The sequence below is a fragment of the Ursus maritimus genome, unplaced genomic scaffold, assembly GCF_017311325.1.
Source record: "Ursus maritimus isolate PB19 unplaced genomic scaffold, ASM1731132v1 scaffold_22, whole genome shotgun sequence".
Taxonomy (NCBI): Eukaryota; Metazoa; Chordata; class Mammalia; order Carnivora; family Ursidae; genus Ursus; species Ursus maritimus.
In genome coordinates this window covers 19,207,210-19,234,058 of record NW_024424675.1, presented here as the reverse complement: position 1 = coordinate 19,234,058, position 26,849 = coordinate 19,207,210, and the positions used below count along the sequence as shown (strand labels likewise).

The window sequence follows — 26,849 nt, the reverse complement described above, 5'->3', positions numbered from 1 at the left end:
AGGTCTCTGAAAGCTGGACTTGAGACTCCCTGGCATGGCAGTCCAATGCACACATTCTTCTCTCCAGTGACCCGGCTCCTGCCCTACACAGCACCCAGCTCAGCTGTTTCCCAAGACAGTAGCTCTGGTATGCTCAGTTGTCTCTGCTCCCTGCGGACTGGCAATGGGGTCAGCAGGGTATAAATGTGCTGGGGACACTAAGTTATTTTCTTCTGTCTGATTTCTTCTTGCTGGGCTGTCTTAGGAAGCTCAGACCCCAGGTCTTCTGACAACAATGAGCATTTTATCACCACTGCAGGAAATTCAGAATTTATTCTGGGTCTCCAGGCACCACAGTTAATATGACTAAAAAGTGCTGCTTCCAGGGTTGCCAGATGGGAGGACAATGCGAGGTTGAATGTAACCTACACGATGGGTGGATTTTTCTAATGCTACCAAGGAGGTGTGGAAAATTCCAGTATATGGGAGGGGATTAAGGGAGAAGGTCCTACTGGGCCATACTATGCACTCATGGGACAGGAAAAGTGCATCAAGATCTTGTTGATACAGAGGCTAGGAATACCTAATACCTTTTCAGTCCATTGATATTAGTTGGAAGGCCAGGGCAGACTTAAGCCCTGCTCAGGAGAGCTATTGTCATGGCAGCTTATCATCTTAAGAGGCAAACTCAGGAAGAAATCTGCCTAGCAAATATGATAAAATAAAAAGATGACAAAGGTTTCCCTGGACCAATTTATTTTGTTTTAGATTTTAGAGTGGGAGGAAGGAGCATGACGAAAAGTCTGTTGCATCTAAACAGAATTTGAAAGGCATGGAAAAACAGGAAGTAAAACATACTGCTTACCTTGTGAACACTGATCAAGACATTTAGGAAAGAGAAATCTAGAGGGGGAAAAAAGAGAGAAATATTTAAAAACCATTAATGTCAGAATTGTTATTTATTATTTCCCACAAAGATGTGACTATTCAAGCTGACTTATTCAATAGGGCAAGTGGTAGGCAGTACTAAGCATCAAGAATCGGTTTTCATAGCTTTGAACCAAAGCTCTCTAAGTCAGGAACCCCACAGAAGTAGTCCTTATGTGGCCAACTCTTGATGGAATGTTGAAGAGGGGATACTACTGAAGAGGGGATACAGGTCTAGTCTCTAGATTACAAGAAATAGAAAAGAAAGCAGGTTGGTTGGTTGGTTGGTTTGTTTTTGACAACAGACTGTCCTGATTGTAAAGGGGAAATTTCAAGAGAAAATGAGAAGAATTACATTCCCCTAACTCTGCCAGGGGTCTTCAGTACTAAAGTTGCCATGCTTCCCTTTATGTGCATGCTAGAATCCCAGTTCCCCTTTAGCCCCATTCTGAGCTCTATCGGTGAACGAATAGCAGGAAACTGATTGGATCACAGATGAAGCAGGTGAGAGTGACTGATTCAAAGTGTGAGTCAGTTAACTAACTCAGAGAAAAACTCAGACTCTCAAGGGCTTTTAAACTCCTAAAACATCACAGTACCCTTCTCAGGGAAGATAGCTAACACTACTAATGAGAAGAACTGCCTTTTATCAAGTTCTTCCTCTGGGCCGAGTACCATGCAAGCAGTTCACATGTATGGTCTTGTTCTGTCCTCATATCTACTCTATGTGTTAGGTACTTACAAGCTAAGAAGAGTGGGTGGGTTTACGATAGCTAAGCAGTCTTTACCCAAGGCCTCACACAAAGCCAGGAAGTGGGAGGGCTTACATAGGGCCCCAGGTCTGTTTCGCACCATAGAGCTCCCATGTTTTCTTTCCCTCCAAATGAGAAGCTTGCTGAAGCCACACTTCTGATTGTTGCTGGTTTAGGTGCAGATAGTAATGATGTTCAAATCACCAGGGCGGAATTTCTCTCCTGCAAACTCCTTTGTGGTAGCAAGTTTTCATCCTTCTATTTGCTTTCTGAAACTACCATTTGGATCCAAATTTGGTAGATAAGTGAGCTGGGTGAATACCACTTTGGACTGTTGATGCAGTTCTCTTGCCTGACTCCCTCATAGTTTCTGAGGAATTCCAAGGAGGAACCCCCATGTGCTCTGAGCAAGATCAAGAGCCCTGGAATGGGGAAGAGACATCCATCCAACACTAGAGTCTCCCAAGAACAGAACTCACTGACTTCACTGCACTCTGTCTGAATGGCCTGACACATAGCAAATACATTTTAGAAAGCCTCTGTCCCCATCAAGTGCCTGTGGCTTTTAGAGTACATGCCCTTAAAGGCCCTGCTTGCTTCCTCACAGCAGCCCACAGCAATCACACCAGAGACATCTTAGACAAGATAAGCAAAGTTCTCCCTCAAGGCACCTTATCCAATCACAGTCTGGTTGCTCATGCTTTAAACCTCTGACAGCTACAAAGAAAATATTCAGAACACACAGAATTACACATATATATGACTCTCTAAAACTGGAATGCAGTTTCTCATATTTTGGCATCTTTGGCATCTCTGTCCTTCAAATTCATGTTGGCTTTCTTTCCTAATCCAACTAGGAGTTATCATTGCTTCTTTATAAGCCTTATAAAATTGCATCAAATCTTTTATTATGGCACTTCTTACCTCAATCATCATTACTTGGGTACATGTCATCGGTGTGGCATTTGGAAAATTATTTAACTTTTCTGAGCATCGGCTCCCTCGTGGTAAAACATGGTAGTAATGCCTACCTTAAAGGGGTATTTTGAAGATCAAGAGGAATAAGTATCACAGTGCAAGATAAATAGCACAAAATAAATGTTGGCTCCCTGCTTTCCTTCTCCACATATCATCCTCCCTACTAAACTGTAGTATTTTTTTAAGAAACGGCAGTATTTTTGAAGAGTACCTGGCACAGGACTCTTAAACAGAGCAGACAAGTTCATTACAATGTATATACAATGTATATACAGGTTACTGACCAGTTCTTCCACTAAGTAACAGAAATGACTGTGATTATAAGCCTCACATAGTATGGTATCCTGCATTTTGTTGTGTGCCAACCAACTACCCGATTTATATAAAATTCTAGTAAATACTGATCCAATCTGCCCCAAAACATGGGTCTCCACAATTCCTACATGCATATCCTTAAAATTGTGGATACCACATGACTTGTTCCTTGCTGCCCCCTCAATGATTAGAATGGTCCCTGGCACACAGCAGACACAACAGATACTCGATGAATGAAATCCACTAGAATAAAGACACCAGGCAGATCTCATCCTGAATCCAAACTGAGACAACCCTTAAATTAAAGAAGCCACACTAACCCCCACCTCACAGAATGGAAAAAGACACCCTACTATGTTCTGCTCCCACCTGTTTTTTTTTTTTTTTTAACCATGATCTGGAAGCAATGATGTAAATTTTATTTTTGCTAAGGTAGCCACTTTACAAAAAACCCTCAAAAACACTGAATTAAGTTTTAAACACTTGAGTCTCAAAAAAATCTTTTCTTATTATAAAAGCAATATATACCCCACAGCTAACCTCATACTTAATGGTTAAAGACTAGATGCTTTCCTCCTCAGATCAGGAACAAGACAGGCTGTCTGCTCTTGCTACTTCTACTCACTATACTGGAGGTTCTAGTTAGGGGAATTAGGCAAGAAAAACAAACAAAAGCCATCCAGATTGGAAAGAAAAAAATAAAGCTGTCTCTACGTACTCATGACATGTTTTTGTATGTAGAAAATCCTAAAGAGTACACACAAAACACTAACAGAACTAACAAATGGTTCAGCCAAGGTTGTAGGATGTAAGATCAATATATAAAAATCAATTGCATGTCCATACACTAGCAATGAACAAACCAAAAATGGTATTTAGAGAACAATTCCATTTACAATAACATCACAAAGAACAAAATATGTAGGAATAAATAAAACAAAGGAAGCATAAGACTTGTACACTGAAAACTATAAAACATTGCTGAAAGAAATTTAAGACCTAAATAAATGGAAAGACAAAGCCAGGTTCATGTAAGACTTAATGTTTTTAAGATGGTAATACTTCTCAAACAGATCTATAAATTCGTTGCAATCCCTACCAAAATCTCAGTTGTCTTTTCTTGTAGAAACTGACAAGCTGATCTGTAAATTTACATGGAAATGCAAGGAACTCAGAATAGTCAAAACAACCTTGAAAAAAGAACAAAGTTGAAGGACTCTCACTTCTCAATTTCACAACTTACTACAAAGCTACAATAATCAAAACAATGCGGTACTGGCATAAGGATAGACATGTCTATCACTGGAATATAACTGAAAGCCCAGAAAATAAGCCTTCACATTTATAGTCAATTGGTTTTTGACAAGAGTGCCAAGACAATTCAACGGGGGAAAAAATAAGTCTTTTCAACAAATGGTGCTGGGACAGCTGGATATCAACATGTTGAAATAATGAAGTTGGACCCCTACTTCACGCTGTATGTAAAAATTAACTCAAGATGGAACATAGGTCTAAATATAAGAGCTAAAAACATAAAACGCTTAGAAGAAAACACTGGGATAAATCTTTGTGACCTTGGATTTGGCAATGCTTTCTTAGATATAACACCATAAAAACAAGCAATGAAAGAAAAAGTAAACTGGACTTAATCAAAATCAAAAACTTTTGTGCTTTAGAGGATACCATCTAGAAAGTAAAAAGATAACCCACAGAAGAGAATTTTTGCAAATCAAATATCTTATAAAGGACTTGGATTCAGAATATATGAAGTACTCTTGCAACTCAAAAAGAGACAACCCAGGGACGCATGGCTGGCTCAGTTGGTAGAGCATGTGACACTTGATCTAGGGGTCATGAGTTCAAGCCCCATGTTGGGTATAGAGATTACTTAAAAAAAAGAGAGAGAGACAGCCCAATTTAAAAATGGACAAAGGATTTAACAGACTTTTCTAACGAAAAAAAAAGACATACAAGTGGCAAATAAGCAAAAGAAAAGATGCTGAATATCATTAGTATTAGGGAAATGCAAAGTAAAACCACAAGGAGATACCACTCTACACAATACAGACAGTAAATAGCAAGTATTGGTGAGGATGTGGAGAAACTGGAACCCTCATACACTGTGGTGGGAAAGTAAATGGTGTAGTGGCTTTAGATAACAGTTTGCAGTTCCTCAAAGTTAAAAGTACAGTTACCATATGACCCAGCAATTTTACTCCTAGGTATATACCCAAGAGAACAGAAAACATGACCATATGAAATCTTGTACACAAATGTTTCTAGCAGCATTATTTATAATAGCCCCAAAATGTCCATCAGCTGATGAATGAATAAATAAGATGTGATATAGCCATACAATGGAATATTATTTGGCCATTAAAAGGAATGAAGTTACGCACACATGCTAAAACATGGATGTACCTTGAAAACATTTTGCTAAGTAAAAGAAGCCAGACACAAAAGGCTGCATGTTACATGATTACATTTATATGAAATGTCCAGAATAAGCAAATCCACAGAAAGTAGACTAACAATTGCCAGAGGTTGGGAGGAGGAAGAAATGGAGAGTGACTGAATTGTATACTTTTTTTTTTTTTAGATAGAGCACGAGTGGAGATGGGGGAGGTACAGAGGGAGAGAGAGAGAATCTTAAGCAGGCTTCACACTCAGCGTGGAAACAGATGTGGGGCACATCGTGGGACCTGATCTCACGACCCTGAGATCAAGAGTTGGATACTTAACAGACCAAGCCCCTGAATTGTATACTTTAAATAGCAAATTTTATGGTATGTGAATCATACTTCAATAAAGTTGTTATATTTTTTTAAAAGCAGCCTACATGCATACTACAAAATATCAAATGGTTTCCTCATTATCCTGAACTTGTCTCCAAGGAAGTGGCTATTTCCCAGAAGGAATCACTATTAACAGTTTGGTATGTATCCTCTTAGATAGTTCCTATACACATACAAATAAACATTTAAAAAATACATATTGTTTTGGTAATTTACGTTTCCCACCTCACAAAATATGGTAGACATTGTTATGTGTTAGTACACAGAAAGTCACTTAATTTTTTTAAATGCCTGCATAGTATTCCATTTATGAATATCCCCAAATTTAACCAGTCTAAGTCTTACTAATGAGCATTTGGATTATTTCCAGTCCTTTGATAAAATAAACAGTATTTTTTAAAAAAGATTTTACTTATTTATTTATTTGAGAGAGAAGTAGGGGGAAGAGCAGAGAGACAGGGACAAGGAGACTCCATGCTGAGTTCAGAGTTTGACGCAGGCTCGATCTCACAACCCTGAGATCATGACCTGAGCCGAAATCAAGAGTTGCACCCTTAACCGACTGAGACATCCAGACACCCCTAAACACTGGGGTTTTTTTAGTAAAGCTTTTTATTTTTTAAAGTAAACTCTATACCTAATGTGGGCTTGAACTCACAACCCCAAGACAGAGTCACATGCTCTACTGACTGAGCCAGCCAGGCGCCCCGGTATTATAAACGGTGTTGTTTTGAACACTGCAGAGCACATCTGTCATGTTTCAGCCTGCTCAGGACTTCTAAACAACTTTCCTAGGCTTGAACTTAGGAAGTCATCTCTTTTGTAAACAGCACAAAACTACTTTTCCAGTCTTTCTTGTAGTCTGGTGCAGGCATGTGACCTAAGTTCCACCAATCAGATTACTGTAAGACTCCCACTGGAAGTGAGCAAGGTGAGTGAGAGGATGTATGGTAAGCAGACCCCATTTTCTGGTGAAGGAAGTAGCTGAGATATCCCCCTTATCAGGTCAGCCCTAAGAGGTAGAAGCCTTGCTCCTGGCTGCCTAGCCAATACAGCCTGGCCACCCTGGAGACTCTGCAAGCTATAATGTCCTTTAGTAAATCCTTTTCCATTAAAACATACTGGAGTAGGCTCTACTATTTGGAATTAAGAATTCCATCTGAAACAAACTCCTGTACACATATATATCTTTTGAACATTTGTACAAATATAACTATACAAAATTCTAGCAATGGAATGGCCAAATTTGTCTTTAAACAGATTATATCATTTTATATTTCTATCAACACTGTATGAATGTACCTATTTTCCTACACTGTTGTTATGTAATAAACCACCCAAACCTAAAGTGGCTACAAATAACGATGAAGTATTTATTCCTCATGACTCTGTGGATTAGACGGGCAGTTGTTTTGGCTTGGGGCAGCTCAGCTGGGGCTGATGGTCTAAGATGGTCTCACTCACAGCCAACTGGGGTCTCAGCTCAGATGGGAGGAATGGATGACTAGGGCTATCTCTCCACATGATCTCTCATTCTCTATCAGCCTAGCTCAGGCTTCTTTATATGGTGGTCTCAGCTCTCAGAAGCAAGAGAGGGCAAGCCCCAATGTGTAAATGCTTTTTAAGTCTCTGCTTATTTCTTGCTTCTTGATCTCCCATTGACCAAAGCAGGTCACATGCCCAAGCCCAAATTCAGAGTATAAGAAGTAGATTCAACTCTTCAACTCCTGATGGAAGGGGCTGCTTTTGCTGTGGTCATATTTTAAATTTTCCACAGTTGACCATGTAAAAAAAAAATTTTTTTTTTCAATTTATGGGCTTAACACTTGCCATTTAATTTTTTTTAATGGAATGGGTTTAACTTTATTTAATAACTTTCTATTCTTGATCATGGGTGCCACAATTCTCTTATTCTGTTTCACGTGTACCTCTTGCACATGGAATATAACAGCCCATAGCCCATTGCAGGGACTAATCATTAGTTTTCCAACAGAACATTAGTAAACCACTACAGTAAATTACTTTCTGGAAGAAGTTCAAAGGTAAATTCGGAAATTTCTCATTAATTTCTAAAAAATGAACAAGTCAGTAACTTTGACTTACTGATTTAATACTTTTTTTTTTTTTTAAAGATTTTTAAAAATGTATTTATGTGACAGAGAGACAGCCAGCGAGAGAGGGAACACAGCAGGGGGAGTGGGAGAGGAAGAAGCAGGCTCCCAGCGGAGGAGCCCGATGTGGGACTCGATCCCGGAACGCCGGGATCACGCCCTGAGCCGAAGGCAGACGCTTAACGACTGTGCTACGCAGGTGCCCCACTGATTTAATACTTTTGATCTCCCAGTATGAAAAAAAACCCTGAAGAAATTAGTATACTCATAGTCCTAACACCCATGATTTTGTTACTTATATTTTTTATATTCCACGACCCTAATTCATACATGATATTGCCTTCTTTTTTTTTTAAGACTTTATTTATTTGAGAGACAGAGATAGTAAGAGAAAGCATGAGCAGGGAGGAGAGGGAGAAGTAGGCTCCCTGCTGAGCAGGGAGCCTGATGTGGGGCTCGATCTCAGGATCTTGAGATCATGACCTGAGCCGAAGGCCAACGCTTTAACCAACTGAGCCACCCAGGCTCCCCAGATATAGCCTTATTTCTACACTTAAATAGATTATATGCTCATCCTCAGTCCTTTTATATATTTCTCACTTATTTCTTTATTTGAATTCTCTTAAGGACCCTTATTTCTCACATGTTGGCACACCCATTATTCAACGATATTTCATAAGCATTAAACAGAAATGGTTTCTGCACTCACAAAAGCGAAGTCTGTATTCTACACTCCCTCTCTTTTCTCTAATGATCTTCATTTCTTTGTCTATTTTTTCTCTTCATTTTGTTATTTTCTCAAACTTGAGGTTCTCTGACACAGACTTAAGTTTTTGCAGTGTCTATTCTACTTCTCACTGCTTCAATTGAGATTTTCATTGGTATAGTGGTTTTTATTATCATCTGTTTTCTTTCTAGTGCTCTAGCAGTTCATCTTCCATCTGCTTCTGCCAACTAAACTCTTTTGTCCCCCTGATCTTTTCTATTTAACAGCTTTATTGAGGTATAACTTTCATATCATAAAATTCATTCATTTTAAGTATATATAGTTCAATGATTTTTAAAGTAAATTTACAGAATTGTGCAACTATCACCATAATTCAATTTTAGAACATTGCATCACCCCAAGAAGATCCCATTTCCCCAGACCTTCTATATTTCCTCTTTGAGCTCTTCCCACCTACCCTGTTAACTCCTTTTCTCCTTATTTATTTATTTATTTTGACAGTGTAGAAGATCGTTGTCTAGGTTAATTCTTCGAAGTATAACCTCCATCTGTTGTTTGCTTATTACTATCTTTTCCAACCTTTTTAAAATGGTAGTATCTAGTCACACATTAAACCTCCTTCTGCTTTAGTTCATCTTTATTTATTTTATTATTTTAATTTTTTTAAGATTATATTTATTTATTTGACAGAGAGAGAGAGAGCGTGCACGAGAGAGTGCACAAGTAGGGGAAGTGGCAGAGGGAGAGGGAGAAGCAGGCTCCACACCAAACAAGGAGCCTGACGCAGGGACCAATCCCAGCACTCCGGGATTATGACCTGAGCCAAAGGCAGACACTTAACCAACTCAGCCACCAAGGAGCCCCTGTTTTAAAGATTTTATTTTTTTTTATTATTTTTTAAAGATTTTATTTATTTATGTGACAGAGAGACAGCCAGCAAGAGAGGGAACACAGCAGGGGGAGTGGGAGAGGAAGAAGCAGGCTCCCAGCAGAGGAGCCCGATGTGGGACTCGATTCCAGAACGCCAGGATCACGCCCTGAGCCAAAGGCAGACGCCCAACGACTGCGCCACCCAAGCGCCCCTAAAGATTTTATTTTTAAGTAATCTCTACACCCAATGTGGGGCTTGGACTCACGACCCTGAGATCAAGAGTCGTATGCTTCTCCAACTGAGCCAGCCAGGCGCCCCTTTAGTTCATCTTTAAATAAAAGCTTGCGGAAAAGAAACACGACTGGTAGGAAGGGTGGCATGTGAGAGTCAATGCGGCAGTCCCAAGTACAGTGGTGATGCTCAGCATTTACTACAATAACTTAACTAAGACAGAAGGAAACAGACCACCTTGGCTTTTTATGGGAGAGCAGAACCTAAGTCACAACTAAAGGGAAGAGAAATGGTGAAGACGTTTCTTGAAATCAGTCAAGGTGGTAAGGGAAGTAACCTCTAATATAATTTATATGAGAAATCTAAAGATATTAACTTGGGCCTCAAACAGGAAGGGAGCTCATTCAGATGAAAGTTGAAGGGTAGATCATTCAGTTCCCAGGAGACACCAGTAATATGGACCAGCCAGAAAGAACACATGATTACAGACCTGGAATACACTCCACTGGGCTAAAGGGACAGGAAGTCGAATAGTTCTGTGAAGGGACAAGGTAGTACTTGGACCTCTCCCCAGTGAGGAGTGCTCTCGGGATGAAACAGGTACTTCTAGATACCACGGGGCAGTGTAAACTGTGAAACCCACTCAAAAAGCAATTTTCAGCTGTGAATAAAGAGTTATAAAACTGATCAGACAATTAATTACTATCTCTTTGAAGAAATTATTCTAAGGAAATTATCTGAAATTTGAAAAATTTATATGGATAAAGACGTTCTCACAGCATTATTTAGAATAGTGAAAAGTTGGAGACAACCTATGTGACTAATAGTGGGGAAACTGCTAAGACAAGCATGTCTATCGACACACGTAATGACTACATAATTAATCAAAATGCAATTACCACTGTGATATTGGAACATATATACATTAACTTACATAATATGTTTCTATATTAATCTAAGAGGAAGGATATAAAATTATATGTATACCATAACTATAAAAAATGCAGATAAAAAAGGCAAGGAATTCACAAAAATGATAATAGTTACATTGAATGAGTGAGATTATGGGTAAATTATTACCCAATTTTCTTTCTTTCTTTTTTTTTTTAAAGATTTATTTATTTTCAGACAGAGAGAGCATGTGCATGTGAGTGTGGCGAGGAACAGAGGGAGAGAATCTTTCAAGCAGACTCCCCACTGAATGCGGAGCCCAAGCAGGGCTGGATCTCATGACCCTGAGATCATGACCTGAGCGAAACCAAGAGGCAGACGCTCAACCGTGTCACCCAGGCACCCCAATTATTACCCAATTTTCACTGTTGCTGTTATATTACTACCAAAGTTAAAAAAAAAAAACCCAAAGTTCACCTATTAGTAGCGAGAATGAATATCATTAACTGAGGTAAGACAGCTTTAAGATGGCCTAACCACAGGGGCATCTGGGTGGCTCAGTCAGCCAACTCCTGATCTCGACTCAGGCTGTGATCTCATGGGTCATGGGATCAAGTCCTACACTGAGCTTCTCACTCAGTGGAGAGTCTGCTCGAGATTGCCTCTCTCCCTCTGTCCCTCCACCTGCTCAGACACACACACACACACACACACACACACACACACACACACACTCTCTCTCTCAAATAAATAAATCTGAAAAAAAAAAGTCTTAACCATAGGAAAAATTATCTATGAGATACTCTAAGAACATTTGAAAACAAAGCACCTCTCCTGGAGTAAAGAGGAAAAGAAAAGGCTGTCATGGGCATTCTTTCTTTCTGGGAGAAGCTGTTTCAAGCCCCACTGCCCTAGATGGACAACTTCTCAGTGCACAAAGAAAAGTGGTGAGAAACTTCGGTCTAGAGGTGTCTTCTGAGAACCTAGCTCTACTAATCAAGCAACAATTGAGCATTCATTGTATGTAAGGTAGACTAAGGCATTCCAAAAGACAAACACACATAAAGATGTGTCTCCTTCCACTGGGTGGAAGAAAATCACTTTCTGTACATTTAAGCCCACCACACCCTGTGGGCTGCAGAGGATCTGAAGTATGTACCTGTGCTCCATGTAGCAGCTCAGGGGCTCCACGCACACTGTGATGGCACCGATGGTGAAGGAGGACTTGACGTTTGAGTCTGGATGGGTCTGCAGGGCCTGGATGACATCAATAACATCTGTGTATCTGGGAGAAAAAAGAGAAAGATTAGTTTACTGACTGGGGCCACAGAATGCTGAGGGGCTGAGTGAGCAAGGGTGGAAGGAAAACGGCAAGGAGGAGCCTGTGACTGGGTTCCTTGGGGTCACCCCACTTAATGATTTAGAGCCCCTCCCTGCATTCCACAATGTTTCTGCATTCCCAAACCTCATTAGTACTCCTAACTGTGCAAGAGTGAGTGGAAGAATCCCTCACCACTTCTAGGCGTAAAGGGAAGCCTGCAGATGGCCCTGGCGCTCTAAGGGTGGGACTTGGGTGTCCTTAGGCCTGTTTTCCAATCATTCTAGGAGCTCCTGTGTTGGTCTATTTCCTTTCATAGCTTTTTCTCTCCTTCTGCCTCACAGAACATGCAGACAGGAGAGAAACGGGGACCCCTGTAGGTCAGCAGACACATGTCAAACCCCACCTGCATTTATATTTCCTGCTTGGAACTCCCTCCAAACTCCAGACTTCCAGAGCCAATTTAATATTTTCAGTTAGAACTTAACATGTTCATGATTCAATTTCCCATGCCTGTTTCTCCTAAGGTCTTGTCCTTCTCAGCAGAGGGGACTCCATTCTTTTAGCTGCTAAGCCAAAAATTTTGTTTGGAATAAGAAATAGGAAGATCGGTAGAAGAAGGAAGGGAAGAATGAAGGGGGGGTAAACAGAAGGGGGAATGAACCATGGGAGACTACGGACTCTGGGAAACAAACTGAGGGCTTCAGAGGGGAGGGGGGGGGATTGGGATAGGCCGGTGATGGGTATTAAGGAGGGCACATATTGCATGGTGCACTGGGTGTTATATGCAAGTAATGAATCATGGAACACTGCATCAAAAACTGGGGATGTACTGTATGGTGACTAATATAACAAAATAAATATTATTAAAAAAAATTTTTGTTTGGAGTCGTCACTGACTCCATTTTTTCTCAATTTTCAAAATATAACCAGAATGAGATTGATGCTCACATTCTCCCACTACTACTGGATCCAAACTGTTATCATCTCTTGCACAGATTACCCCACAGCCTCCTCACTGGCCTCCCTACTTCTGTCCCTGTCCCTGCCCAACTTGTTTTCAACAGAGAAGCCAGAGATCATGCTAATCCCACCATGCTAAGCTTCCATCCCACTCAGCGTCAAAGCTTTTAAAGCCCTTACAACAGCCCCCACAGCTGTCTATGATCTGACTCCCACACCAATAGGAGTTTCTCCTCCTCCTATTCTTTCCTTTACCTGAATCTACCCACTGTGACCTCCTGGCTCTTCCCTGAACATGCCAGGCATACTTCCACCCTGGCACTCTCTGTCCCCTCTCCTATGACGCTCTTTTCCTCAAATGTCTGCCAGGCTTGCTCCCTTCAGTTCTCTGCTCAAGTGGCATCTTGAGAGGGGTATCCTCTGACTTCCTACAGCCTATGTGATATAGCAAACCTCCTTCTGCACAACCTGCCCCCGCTCCAATTCTTCCCTACGGCACTGAACATCAGCAACATACACTGTATTTTCTCATTTATTTGTTTATAGTCTGTCTCTTCAACAACATAAAGCGGTTGTTGAATGATGTAACCTGTGGTGCCTAAGCAGGACAGATGAATGACTTGGATGTTCAATCCTGGGTAGGCTCACGGCCACTCCAAGAAGGGGCCTCTGCTCTTTACCTTGTAGAGAACATTTTCCCAACTGACCCAGCCTATCACCAAAAGGTCAGTTCCTATGGAGGGAAGGCAAATCTGAAGGCAGCCTTGATGATCATATGGACCTGGGCCCTTGGGAAGCCAGTGGTGGTGGCTGGAGCAGATAGGTACAGCTTGCCTGAGCCACTTCCCGAGTTCCTACAAATAACTCATCTACAAAAACGGCACTTGGCTTTATCCTGGACTACAATATTCCCACCCCCCCACCCCCAGGTCTGCCTCAGTCCTGACCAACTAGCAGTGCTTCAATCAAGAACAGGGTGTGTCTGGTTCTAGAGCTCCCCCATGAGGGCCTGGCAGCCAGAGAGCTGTTAGAGTGAGCCTTCTGCTCCCTGGTTTCTCCCCCTGCCTGGGCATGTGTGTGTATTACCACATGGGGTTCTTTCTCCTGGTTCTGCAATGTCTGGTTAGGCCTGGATGCAGGAGAGCTCCCCACAAGGCCTGCACTGCCGGGCCTTATGCACACTTGTTAAGTGAGACTGACTGAAGCTTATATTCTGTCCCAAATCTCTTTGTAGTCATGTTTACCAGATTTAACTCTCTTGGTTAAGTGTCCCAGCCTTGCTCCTAAGCATTAGCTTTCCCCCTCTTCTAAAAACAAATTTTGGAGGCTTTTTATTTTCCATGTTTGGTATGAGACCAGAGATTCATTTCTTAGGGCAGAAAAGAACTAAAAGATTTACCAATCCTGCAGATTTTGGTCATTTTAATACCATGGGTTTTCCTTTAGAGAGAGTGGCTAGGGAATTCCCAGGTTTTCAGAGCATTCCATTTAATGGGAAAAGGTTGGAGTGAAAATAGGCCCCAATGTCCTTTGTGAGACCAGTGCATCTAAGTGATGCATCTGGCCACTGCAACCAGGAACCGCTGTGGGCAAGAGAAGGGGCTCTTGGTGTCACTCACGTACTTGCTGGGACAGGGAGGCCACAAGACACGCCCTCCCTCCCCAGCCCTTGCCCTACAATCATCCTGGCCAGGGCCTCCGAACAGGAGGAAGTAGCCCTCACTACAGAAGGAAGCACACCACTCCAGCTACCACAGTTTGCACTTGACCACTTTGGCTAAACTGCCTTGAATGCACGATGAAGACAAAAAAACCTGGCTTTTCAGGTTTGTCTCTTTCTTATCAGTTCTCTCTTTATTAAAAATAAAAGCAAAACTGGGGCGCCTGGGTGGCTCAGTCATTGAACGTCTGCCTTTGGCTCAGGGCGTGATCCCAGAGTCCAGGGATCGAGCCCCACATCAGGCTCCTTCGCTGGGAGCCTGCTTCTTCCTCTTCCACTCCCTCTGCCTGTGTTTCCTTTCTCGCTGGCTGTCTCTCTCTCCGTCAAATAAAGAAATAAAATCTTAAAAAAAAAAAAATAATAAAAGCAAAACAAACAAACAAACAAAACCCCAGCAGGACTTTAACTTTCTTTCTTCTTAAACAACAGATACCCTATTCAAGTGTCCTTTGGCCTCTGTTTTATGTTTGCAATTTAAGCCTACAATTTGGGCATGTGTTTTATTTATTTTTTTAAAGATTTTATTTATTTATTTGACAGAGATAGAGACAGCCAGCGAGAGAGGGAACACAAGCAGGGGGGGTGTGAGAGGGAGAAGCAGGCTCCCAGCAGAGGAGCCCGATGCGGGGCTCGATCCCAGGACTCCAGGATCATGCCCTGAGCCGAAGGCAGACGCTCAACGACTGAGCCACCCAGGCGCCCCATGGGCATCTGTTTTAGATTAATTCAATTTTTGTTTTGAGAGAGACTTTGTTTTTAAATATTTTAAATAATTTAAAGAATGATTTTACAATATTCTGAAGTGTAAAGAAATACAATCCCTCAAATTCCTTAAAATTAATATTTTAGAATTAAGATGTGTGTGTATGTGTGTGTGTGTGTATAAGTTCCAGACAATTTTGTCACCTGTGTAGATTCCTACATCTACCACCACAGTCAAGACACTCAACAGTTCCAACACCATCAGGATCCCTTGTGCTGCCTTTTTACAACTAAGCCCACCTTCCTCCTGCCTCCCACTCCCATCCCTAACTCTGGGCAACCACCACTCTGTCCTCTATTTCTAAAATCTTATCATTTCAAAATATATTGATTTTAAAAACAACAACTCCACTGGATATCAAAGCTCAACATCACTGCCCCACTGCTGCAGTAAAGCCAAATGGAACCAGGCTACTCGAGGGGCAAAAGAAAACTCTGCCCTATACCACAGCATTCCCCCAAGAATCCTATAAATGAAGATAAAAGCCACATTCAGGAAATACAATTCTCAATTTGAGAAGCCTCTGGAGTCTCCCTTTACCGGCAACCTCTCAATACTGGGCTCAAGGGTCCAGCCCCAAGGAGATGGTCATGCAAAAAGGAGGCTGCCACGAGCTCCCTGCTGAGCCTCAAGAGAATGGGCCCAGCTTGCAAGAGCAGTGTCTTAGTGAGAGCCCTAGCATTTAGCTGGTATTTCCACTTGAGTCCTTTAGGAAGTCTGAGGTCCCTAGCATCCCAGGACCGCGACTGGGCAAAGGCTGGGTAAGAGTACAAGAGTGGGCTCGTTATACACTGTCACTGCAATCCAGAGCAGCCAGGGCAGCTGACACTTCTGCAGATGAGTATTGTCAGAGACGAGGAGTCAATGATGGTCTCTCAAGTGACGGAAGATGGCAATGCCCTCAGCTACACAATGTTAAACTGCCGAATTTAACTCCAGGTCCACACCTCCAATGACTCTCAACTTTGGCAGGGGCCGATCCATTCCTTTGACCATTAGAAGCAATGGAAAACCAGAAGAAAATAAGTGGTTTTGGGGCACCAGGGTGGCTCAGTCCATTGAGCGTCTGACTCTTGATTTTAGCCCAGGTCTTGATCTCAGGGTTTTGAGTTCAAACCCCGCATTGGGCTCTGCGCTGGGCATGGAGCCTACTTAAGAAAACAACACACACACAAGTGGTTTCAAGCCTAGACTCTTGCTCTGTGGCTTCCATGACCTCGGCCCACAAGCAGAACAAAAGGTCTGACGGAAGGGAAGCCCAGGACGGGTGTGAGAACAAGGCCTGAAGGAGAGGAATGATGGCCTGGTAGAGTGCACAGTCCTGCCCACCTCTGGCCTTAGGACCACAGCCTGGCTTTTTTCCACTTCTCACCATCCAACCAGGAGACTCAACAAGGCTTTGGATCTGGGCCTACTCTTTACTGGAAACAATTAGCCAATTGCACATAGTAATTATTATGAGCACAGAAAATACAGCATAGCATAAAAGCACTTTGTGAGAACTGCCAAAAGCTTCTTTATTACCATCCATCCCGAAGACCACAGCCTGTGTTTTCCTGACCTGGCGTGTTCTCCTCTGGGCCTGGAGGGTAGTGGGCCTGCCAAGGCTCCTCCCTGGAAGGCCTTAGAATGGGTCAAGGTAAGCTCCCTGCAGCCAGGGTCCCTGAAGCAGTAGTACTCACTGTGTCAAATCTGTCCTCTCAGGGAGCTCCCTGCCCAGCTAGACTATTTATGCTCCCCACCAAGGGTCCCAGGAAACCTTACTGGACCAGCCATCCTGGGGTTGATGGGGCTCAAGACTGCAGAGTGTGGGGGCTGTCTCTGCAACTCCACATGAGGAAGGACTGAAACAGATGGCAAAGGAAGAGGCTTAGGGATCACTATTGCCACAAGAATTATCAAAGAATCTTGCCCAGGAAATCTCTTCCCTAATTCTCCACCTTTTGGGGATACCATGATACTGAAACCAAACTTAATTTTTAATTTAATTTAATTAATTTTTTAGAGATGGGGGGATGGCTGAGGGAGAGGGGGAGAGGAGGAGAAAGAGAGAGAGAGAGAGAGAGAGAATCTTAAGCAGGCTCCAAGCCCAGTGTGGAGCCCGATATGGGGCTCGATCTCACAACCCTGAGAGATCATTATCTGAGACGAAATCAAGAGTCAGACACTTAACTGACTGAGCCATCCAGGGGCTCTGAAACCAAACTGAAAACTTGTGTGCAAGCTATAGCAGCCACTCTGGGCCATGAGACAGCAACCAGAGTCCTTGCTTGTTTAAGGCCTTTCTGGGTAGTGCAGACTCTGCTCATGAACATGTGGAGGTCGTTCTGTGCCCAAGGCTAGCCACATACAAAATAACAGTAATGGCAAGGTCATCACTGTCCCCAGAAGACTTCTAGTACTCACCCTTGCAACACCACCAGCAGTCGGGTCTTCTTGCGGATGTAGGCTGACTGGCGGGCAGAGCGGTTCAGCTGAGCCTCTAGGACACTGGAAAGGTATCTTTGGAAGTGGGCAGCATGAAAACATTCAGAACTATCCATGATTTGGCGGTATACCATCCACCTGGAAATGGCAAGTATAATCTCAGGGTGGGAGCCACCTGATGGCCTGGCCCCACAGGCTCAGCCAGGGGACCCAAATGTGACCAGTACTCCCACAGACATTCTGCCCAGTGACCCTGTACAGGAGAAAGCAATCCTGGCACCACAGAAACAGGCAAAGAGCACTGGGTGGGGAGCTCCATATCCTGAAACCACTATCACTGGAACTTTTGATTGGAAATGCCTTGCCACAGGGAAAAAGGTCAGGTAAGCACATGACCATCAATCAGACTTCGGAGTTGAGAAAGACTCCTTCTGAACAGGCAGTCATTTCCTGAAGGACCCTCCAATAAAATGGTTTCAGCCTGGCGCTCAGTAAAACTCTTGCGAAGAAGTGAACAGGGTGAAGAAGAATTCAGACTATTTCTACAACAAAAGCAATGGATACGAGAGAGGAACTGGCTAGCCACTTAATATTTATGAGGCCCAATATTTCCCTAGTATGTCTCTAAAACTTGTCCAACTTCCCAAATCTCCCCAAACTCCCAAACTTCTAGGCGATTTCCACCTTCTCCACCCCGTACGGCCTCCTGCAGGATGCCTTACTTTGAGGTAGACTGACTAGACATTAAATGTCTGTTCAGTTAGCTAGGGCTGTATAGTAAAATGCTGGCCATATGAACGTGGTGGATGAATGACTTCCCCAACTTCCCCTAAGTCGACATGTCCCAGCTGCACTGGAACTGACGCAGTCCCCTTGTGGTCAGGGATGGATCACATCCACCAGCTCCCAAGTTCGAACTACCCTTGTCCTGAATGGCCCTGCTGACCAGGAATACTCCAGGCCTTTGCCTGTGCTGGCTCTGCTGCTACAGTGCTCATTTCCCAGATTTCCAAAGGTTTTCCCAGATTTTCCCCTCATTTCCTCAGGCCTCTGCTCAAATGTCCCCTTCTCACTGAGGTCTTCCCTGAGCAGCCAATTTAAAACTGCAATCCCTCCCCCAGCTCAGTACTCCCTATACCCTTCTCTACTTTGTTTTCTCCATAGCACTTTTCACTAGCTAATATATTACTTTCCTTATCTGGTTAACTATATTCCCAAACTAGAATGTAAGCTCCACAAGGGCAGAGACTTTCTAGTCTGCTTTGTTCACTTGTCACCCATGCTTAGAACAGTGCCTGGCATATAGGAAGTGCTCAGTGCAAATGTGTTAAATGGATGGATGGCTACTGTGCTGATACCAATCACACCAAAGGCCAGTACATGTTGAAGGTTTCCCAGTGCCTATGGGGCCCAGGTATAGAATCCCTTTCCCCAAAGCAAAGGCAGCAGCCATACTAACCTGCCATATTCCTTATGCAGAGTGACCAGAAAAGCACAGAGCTCGCTAGCATGACAGCCTGGGAGGCCAGTTACAATGCTGATAATTACCTACATGAAAGAAAAGTCACATGGGTTTGTCATTCACCTGGGGGACGGCATTGGTGAAAGGTTAAGAGAACTAACTTCTGGAACCAGGTTCTGTGGGTCTGAACCGCAGCACCAGCACTCACCTAGCTATGTGACCTTGGGCTAATAACAGAACCTATCTTGCAGGGTGGGTGTGATGATTAGCTGAGTTAATATATGTGTGTGTTAATACAGAAGTGCTTAGAACAGTGTGTGGCACATGGCAAACACCATATAGAATGTAGTGTTACTAATACAATTTCCATGGAGCAGGTTTGACTAGATCAGTTAAAATACAATGGAAAACACTGGGCAGAAAGAAGGTCTAAGACAAAATGTCACAAGCTAAACTGGTGTGGTAAGTAAGCTCAGCGAAGGAGAGGAGTGGCATGGGGATATTTCCACCTGGCTGCCCAATCTGTCCAAACTGCATGGCCTGAGCTACGGAAACAAACGGGGTGAGTCTTGACCAGGAGAAGAGAAGCAGGCAGGCTGGACTGTCCCAGCCTTAGCACGCAATCGAATGAAATCAGGGCCCTCTGCAGGTATGTATTCTGAAACAACTTGAAGAAATCTCCTGACAGAGCAGGGGAGGAAAGGAACCAGGTCATTGCTGAGTGGTATCGATGTAAATGACATAGCATGTGTTTTCTTTCACAATACACAAGACTCACTGGGAACAGGCCTGGTCACAGATAACTCAGACTAAAGCTCAGCTTGGTGGCATTCATCACTTGAGCCAGTCACATCAGCAGAGAGAGGGAGCCCTCTTCTTTTTTGGGAAACAGAAGTTCTCCTTCCTCCCCTCTGACCAGGCCCTGACTCTACATCCCTCTCTGCTCCTGCAGGCAGTACTCCATGTAACTTTTTGTTTATCCTCCTCCTCACCTTGGTTCCTATTCCTCAGCACCCAGGCCCCCGCCTCTTGAATCACGGCACATGTGCTTATAGCCAGATACCTTCTTACTTTAAGGCCAGTCCTACAGCACCCTTTTAATAAAATACAACAGGTAGGCATTTTCATTTTTAAACTCTTGCCGAAGGGAAAATCAAAGCTTCTAATTGCTTAGTGCTCCTATTATCTTTTGCAGTTGAGTATCTTCTAGGTTTGCATATAAATAACGACCTCTCTGAGGGTACTACGACATCTGGTTCTGAAGAAATGGTGGGAGGGGTCAAGAGGAGGGGCATGTGAGATGCGAGCAGATTAAAATCTACTCTTGGGAAGACAATGTTTATAAAGTATCACCTTACCCCGGTGATGCCAGCAAGGCCCAATTAATAAGGCCCTTCCTCTTATTAAGCTCAATGTGTCACTCACTGCCAGGTAATCCTTGTCACAAACAGAAAGAGCTGATGGGACGAGAGGACTGCGCAAGAATTTGAAGGACATAGTGAAGCCAGGGGAGGCACGGCAAGGGGCCAGGGCTTTATGGCTACTGTGGGGCTTGGCTGGGGTCACTGCAGACACCTGTACACACTCACTGTAGAGAGCAGATTTCATCTGTATTATTTTATCAGTATTCTAGGAGGTCGAGAGTCTTACGAAAGGGACTTTGCTTGAGCTCTTTTTGTTAACTGACACAGAAAATCCAAGGGCAGTCTATCTTCCTGTGAATTCCCGGCATATCTGCTGAGCTGCTGTACCTTGTCATTTTCTACTCGGTGAGTAGGGTTGATTTCGGCTTGCTGCAGCAGGACAGGGAGATGGGTCCGCATCACTGGCTCCCGACTAATGCTGCTGACAGTGAAATGCTGAAGAAACCTAGAAAAACAAACACAATGCTATTATGTTACCATCTCCAGCCTTGCTTCAATGTGCTCTTTCACATGAGAAGCTCCTTACCCAACTGCTAAAAAAGAAACCTTAGAGAGATTCACTCTAGAGAATAAAATTGTATCTGATGTCATTACTACCTCTTACACTGATCCCTAAGAAGCTACGAAGAAAAGGGAGCTTAGAAAGGACCAGCACTGAGGTTTCTGACATTTCAAAAGCCAGAACATTAAACATCTATAAACAGAAAACCGGAGCTCACCAGTCTAGCTCTGGAAGTTTGGCTGGGAGTAGCTTTAGAGGACTCTGTTTCTCCCTCGCAGAATGGCTCAGGACACTGAAGAGCTTCTGGGCATTGGAGTGTCTGGAATATCAAAAGTTCACAGATAAGAACTACATCTCTCTACAACACACATACTTTACATAACTTGTTCTGATGCTTTCAAGCCAGAGTCCCGTGACAGAGTCAACACTTCCAAAACAAGCATCTTACTGACTTGAACACAATGTGGCATTAGTGTGTGAGGACGGGTGTGCCCACAGAGGAAGGTTCACCTGGAACCCTTGGTAATATTATGGGTTTCCGATTCTTGGTGGATTTCATCTCTCTTGACTTCTTTTTCCCCAAGGGCACTGGCTACCTGCAAGTGGCAGCACTGAAATGACTGTGCTGGCCCTTTCAGAAGCCAAGACCCCTGTGTTACATAATGTAAGTCTTCCTGCAGAGACAGCAGACACACACAGCTTAGGGAAACAAGCATAAACACTGAAGGCAGCCACTTACAATCTCTTTTGTTCCACAGATAATCCATCTTCCTGGATCACTTTTAAAGACAGCCCTGAGTTAGCCTGCTGTTGCCAGGGGGAGAAGACCTAAACAAAACAGAATTTGAGCAAAGAACACTTTAAACCCAACAACAGGATATGGAATCCACATGGGGATTTGATGGTTGTTGAAAATCTAGACTGTCAGTACAGAGAAAAACCATCATAACAAACAAGTTTGTTTCAAAAATAGAGGCCTGCAGCAATTTTGTTCTGTATTTTTCAAAACTAGAATTTCTTTCTGGGTTCCTCTCCCAGGGATTCTGCTCCTGCAGAGGCCAGGAAGCACGGAGGAAGGTGTCAGGTAACGCTGTTCTGGCAGCAGGGGCGTGTTCTTCCCTGGGGATAGGCCCAGAAGAAGGAGCGGCTCACACAAGTCCTGCTTAGGGGCAGAGGGATGGTTGAAGAGAACCTAAAGGGCTCTCTCTCTGTGTTCCTGGATTGAAAGGACAAGCACAAAAAGGCAGGGAGGACCGGCAGGCAGTAAGAGGGTGACATAGACTAGCCTGAGATGCCACCCTGCAGCCAGGCCAGCTCTTCTCTCTTCTGTGTCCGGTCAATCTGCCCTGAGAGGGGGACACTGCCTCCTCAGAGGCTACGGCAAGCAGACCTTTCTGAACATTTCCACCAGTCATGAGGCTGGCCATGTGTTTAACTTTGGCCGTTGCTTGGTCTCTAAGTGGGTTGTATAATTCTTGGTAAGCTCCCTCCCCATGCAATCTGTACTGAGTGGCTATAACACGCAGCCTGCCACATGGGACCGTTCACAAGGGGAGGGCCTGTGAACCATGGGAAGGGAGAGACTAGGGTGGGGTAGAGAGCTCTGATCCATCAGGTGGGGCCAAATAATTCAATAAAGTAGCTAAAAGAAAAATAAGTCTAATTAGGATTTAAAGGGACAAAGAAGATTTGTCTTAGCAGCTAAAAAGCCTTTTGTTCAGTTCCTTTAGGTTCTCATCTCTCAATGGCAAAAGCACCATTCCAGGACCCAAGGGGATTAGAAACCACCTCCACCAGCCCTCCCAGCTCGGCCTCTCATCACCTCACTGTTAGCCCTGAGATGTGGCCTTACCATCTAACCTAAGGAAAAAAAAAGTAGTATTTGTTTTGCTGACTAATGATTGGTGTTACCTCTGAGTAAAATGCTTGGTATATCTTTGATTTGGGGAAAAGGGCAATCATCAGAAAATTGCTTGATCCATGGAAATGAACTGGGAGATGAGGAAGCAATGAGCTTTTGAATTCTATCAGAAGGGCAGCAACAACACTTGTGGAATCCTAAAAAGAAAAAGATGGAGCATCAGTGAGAAAAGCCATTTGCATTACACTAGCCCTCACAATTACTGTCAGGACATATATGACGAATTTTACTGCAGTTATTTTCACATTATGTGGTGTACTGTGGTCCCATGATAGATGTGCTTTCCAAAACCCAGTTAAGGGAGGTACAGGAAGTATAAGGTCTTTTCTCCTAAACTGACAATGTCATCTCAAGATTCTTTCTATGGTATCAATCCCTAATCAGATATATGATTTTTTAAAAAAAGATTTACTTATTTATCTTGATGGGGGAGGGAAGAGGAAGAGGGGGAGAGAGAGAAATTCAAGCCGACTCCCCACCAAGCACAGAGACCAGTGTGGGGCTCAATTTCACAACCCTGAGATCATGACCTGAGCTGAAATCAAGGGTTGGACACTTAACAAACTGAGCCACCCAGGTGCCCCGATATATGATTCTTTCAAAAAGTTATCTCTATACCCAACGTGGGGCTTGAACTCACGACCCCAGAATTACGAGTCACATGCTCTACCGAGCTGGCCAGACAGCCCATGATTTGTAAATATTTTCTCCCATTTTGTGGGTTGTTTTCACTTTATTGATACCGTATTTTGATGCACAGAAGCTTTCAATTTTGATGAAGTCCAATTTATATATTTTTTCTTTTGTTGTCTGTGTTTTTGGTGTCATAATCCAAGAAATCATTGCCTACTCCAAGGTCACGAGGATTTTACTCCTACTTTTTTAAAATTCTTATTAACATATAGTATATTATTTGTTTCAGGGGTACAGGTCTGTGATTCATCAGTCTTACACAACACATACCCTCCCCAATGTCCCTCACCCAGCTACCCCATCCCCCCACTCCCCTCCTCTCTAGCAACCCTCAGTTTGTTTCCTGAGATTAAGAATCTCTTATGGTTTGTCTCCCTCTCTGGTTTCCTCTTGTTTCTTTTTTTCCCTCTCTTTCCCTATGATCCTCTGCCTTATTTCTTAAATTCCGCATCATCAGTGAGCTCATATGGTAATTGTCTTTCTCTGAATGACTTATTTCGTTTAGCATAATACCCTCTAGTTCCATCCACATCGTTGCAAATGGCTCCTATATCTTCTTCTAAGAGTTTAATAGTGTTGGCTCTTATGTTTAGGCCTATGCTCCATTTTGAGTTAATCTTTTGTATACGGCATAAAGTAAGGATCTAACTTCATTCTTTTGCATGTGGATGTCTAATTTTCCCAGCACCATGTGTTGAAAAGACCATTGAATGATCTTGGCACCCTTGTTAAAAAAAATTTGACTACATATGTGAAGGTTTATTTCTGGGTTATTTTATTCCATTGGTCTATGTATCTGACTTTATGCCAATACCACACTGTTGTTTAATTACTATAGCTTTGTAGTAAGTTTTGAAATCAGGAAGTGTGAATTCTCCAGCTGTTCTTTTTAAAGATTATTTTGGCTACTTGGGGATACCCTGAGATTCCATATGAATTTCAGGATGGGTTTTTCTGTTTCTGTAAAAAATGCCATTGAATTTTGATAGGAATTGCACTGAATATGTAGACTGCTTTGGTAGAATTGTGGTCTTAACAACATTAAGTGTGCCTATCCACGAACGTGGGGTATCTTTTCATTTATCCAGAACTTCTTTCTTTTTTAAAATTTTTTATTTTTTAAAGATTTTATTTATTTATCTGTCAGAGAGAGAGCACAAACAGGGGAAGCAGCAGGCAGAGCAGGCAGAGGGAGAAGTAGGCTAGCAGGGAGCCCAATGCGGGACTCGATCCCAGGACCCTGGGATCATGACCTGAGCGAAAGGCAGATGCTTTAACCGACTGAGCCACGCAGGCGTCCCTAGAACTTCTTTAATTTCGTCTAGCAATGTTTTGTAGTTTTCTGTGTGCAAGTCTTTCACCTCTTTGGTTAAATTTATTCTTAAGTATTTTATTCTTTTTGGTGTTACTGTAAATGGAATTGTTTTCTTACTTTTAGATTGGTCATTGCTAGGGTATGCAACTGATTTTCTTGTGTCGATTTTGTATCCTGCAACTTTGGTGAGTCCATTTATTAATTCTAACAGTTTTGTTATGTGGAATCTATAGGATTTTCTACATATAAGACCATGTCATCTGTGAAGAGAGAACTTCCTCCTTTCCATTTTAGATGCCTTTTGATTCTTTTTCTTGACTAACTGCTCTAGCTAGAACTTCACATACTATATTGAATAGAAGTGGCAAATCTTGGTTCTGATCTGAGGGAAAAGGTTCTTTTAACATTTAATTTTTCACTATTAAAGTAATACATGTTCACTCATTAAAATTTTGAAAAAATATAAAATATAGAATAGAGAAGGTTAAAAAATCAAGTCAAAGTTCCATTGCCTAAACTCAACTACAACTAACATTTTAGTAGTTTTCCTTCTAGTCTTTTTTCCTATTCATTTATTGACTTCCCCTTTTTTAGGCAGTGCAAAATTGTATTTATTTTTCTAATTCTGTACCTTGCTTTTAAAGATCTTATTTATTATTTATTTGACAGAGAGAGAGAGAGAGAGCACAAGCAGGGCAGAGGGAGAGGGAGAAGCAGGCTCCCTGCTGAGCAAGGAGCCTGACATGGAGCTCGATCCCAGGACTCCAGGATCATGACCCGAGCTGAAGGCAGACGCTAAAATGAGCCACCCAGGTGCCCCTGTACATTGCTTTTAGAACTTAATTTACCATTAGCATCTACCAAGTTGCTACAAACTATCTGTAAATATTTTCAAACACTGCAACCCACTATCTTCTAAAGCCACTCTTATGGCTGGACATTCATACTACTTACTACATTTCTCCTTGTCAATAGGACCTTTTTTTAACTTTTCGCCAATTTTCTGTTATATATGGTAGTGTGAGGCTGTTTCTGATGTACTTCCACATATCTGTTAACTAACCTCATGTTAATAAAGATAGAGTTCTTCATAGAAAAGAAATATTAACTCATTTGTTTTAATCACCAAAAATGTTTTATCCAGTTTATTTTTTTGCTTTTTAATAAATTCTCTGAGAGACTTCTTAGAGTTTCAAATTATAAATTAGCCTGATAAATTTTATGCTATGTCCAAACAATGGAATACTATTCAGCAATAAAGAGGAGGAGACTTTTGATACAAACAACATGGATGAATCTAAAAATTATTATACTGAGTGAAAAATGCCAGACTTAAAAGGGTATAGAATGTATGATGTCCATTTATATAACATTTTATTTTATTTTGTTTAAAGATTTATTTGAGAGAGAGAGAGTATGCACGTAAGCGGGGGGAGGGGAAGAGGGTCTGTAGGCAGACTCCCCGCTGACTGTGGAGCCCAACACGGGACTCCATCCCAGGACCCTGAGATCATGATCTGAGCTGGAATCAAGAGTCAGATGCTTAACCAACTGAGCCACCTCAGGCACCCCCATTTATATAACAGTTTAGAACTGCAAACTGATTTACAGTGACAGAAAGCCAGAAGTGGAGGGAAAGAGGAACTGCAAAAGGGCATTAGAAAACTTTAGGGGGGGTGGGGGCGCCTGGGTGGCACAGTGGTTGAGTGTCTGCCTTCGGCTCAGGGCGTGATCCTGGCGTTATGGGATCGAGCCCCATATCAG

General features: G+C 42.7%; 1 protein-coding gene across 1 annotated transcript in view; it reads right to left on the bottom strand.

The window, feature by feature from the left end:
- Positions 1 to 26,849, bottom strand: part of DNAAF9 (dynein axonemal assembly factor 9) — a 125,136-nt gene that overhangs the window by 19,829 nt on the left and 78,458 nt on the right. The window contains exons 22-29 of the mRNA XM_040638055.1: positions 23,068 to 23,214; positions 21,896 to 21,984; positions 21,374 to 21,475; positions 20,982 to 21,099; positions 19,228 to 19,316; positions 17,748 to 17,906; positions 11,737 to 11,862; positions 845 to 882 (exon numbers count right to left, since the gene is read on the bottom strand). Of these exons, the coding sequence (XP_040493989.1) occupies positions 845 to 882; positions 11,737 to 11,862; positions 17,748 to 17,906; positions 19,228 to 19,316; positions 20,982 to 21,099; positions 21,374 to 21,475; positions 21,896 to 21,984; positions 23,068 to 23,214 (868 nt within the window). The remainder of the gene's footprint in view (positions 1 to 844; positions 883 to 11,736; positions 11,863 to 17,747; positions 17,907 to 19,227; positions 19,317 to 20,981; positions 21,100 to 21,373; positions 21,476 to 21,895; positions 21,985 to 23,067; positions 23,215 to 26,849) is intronic.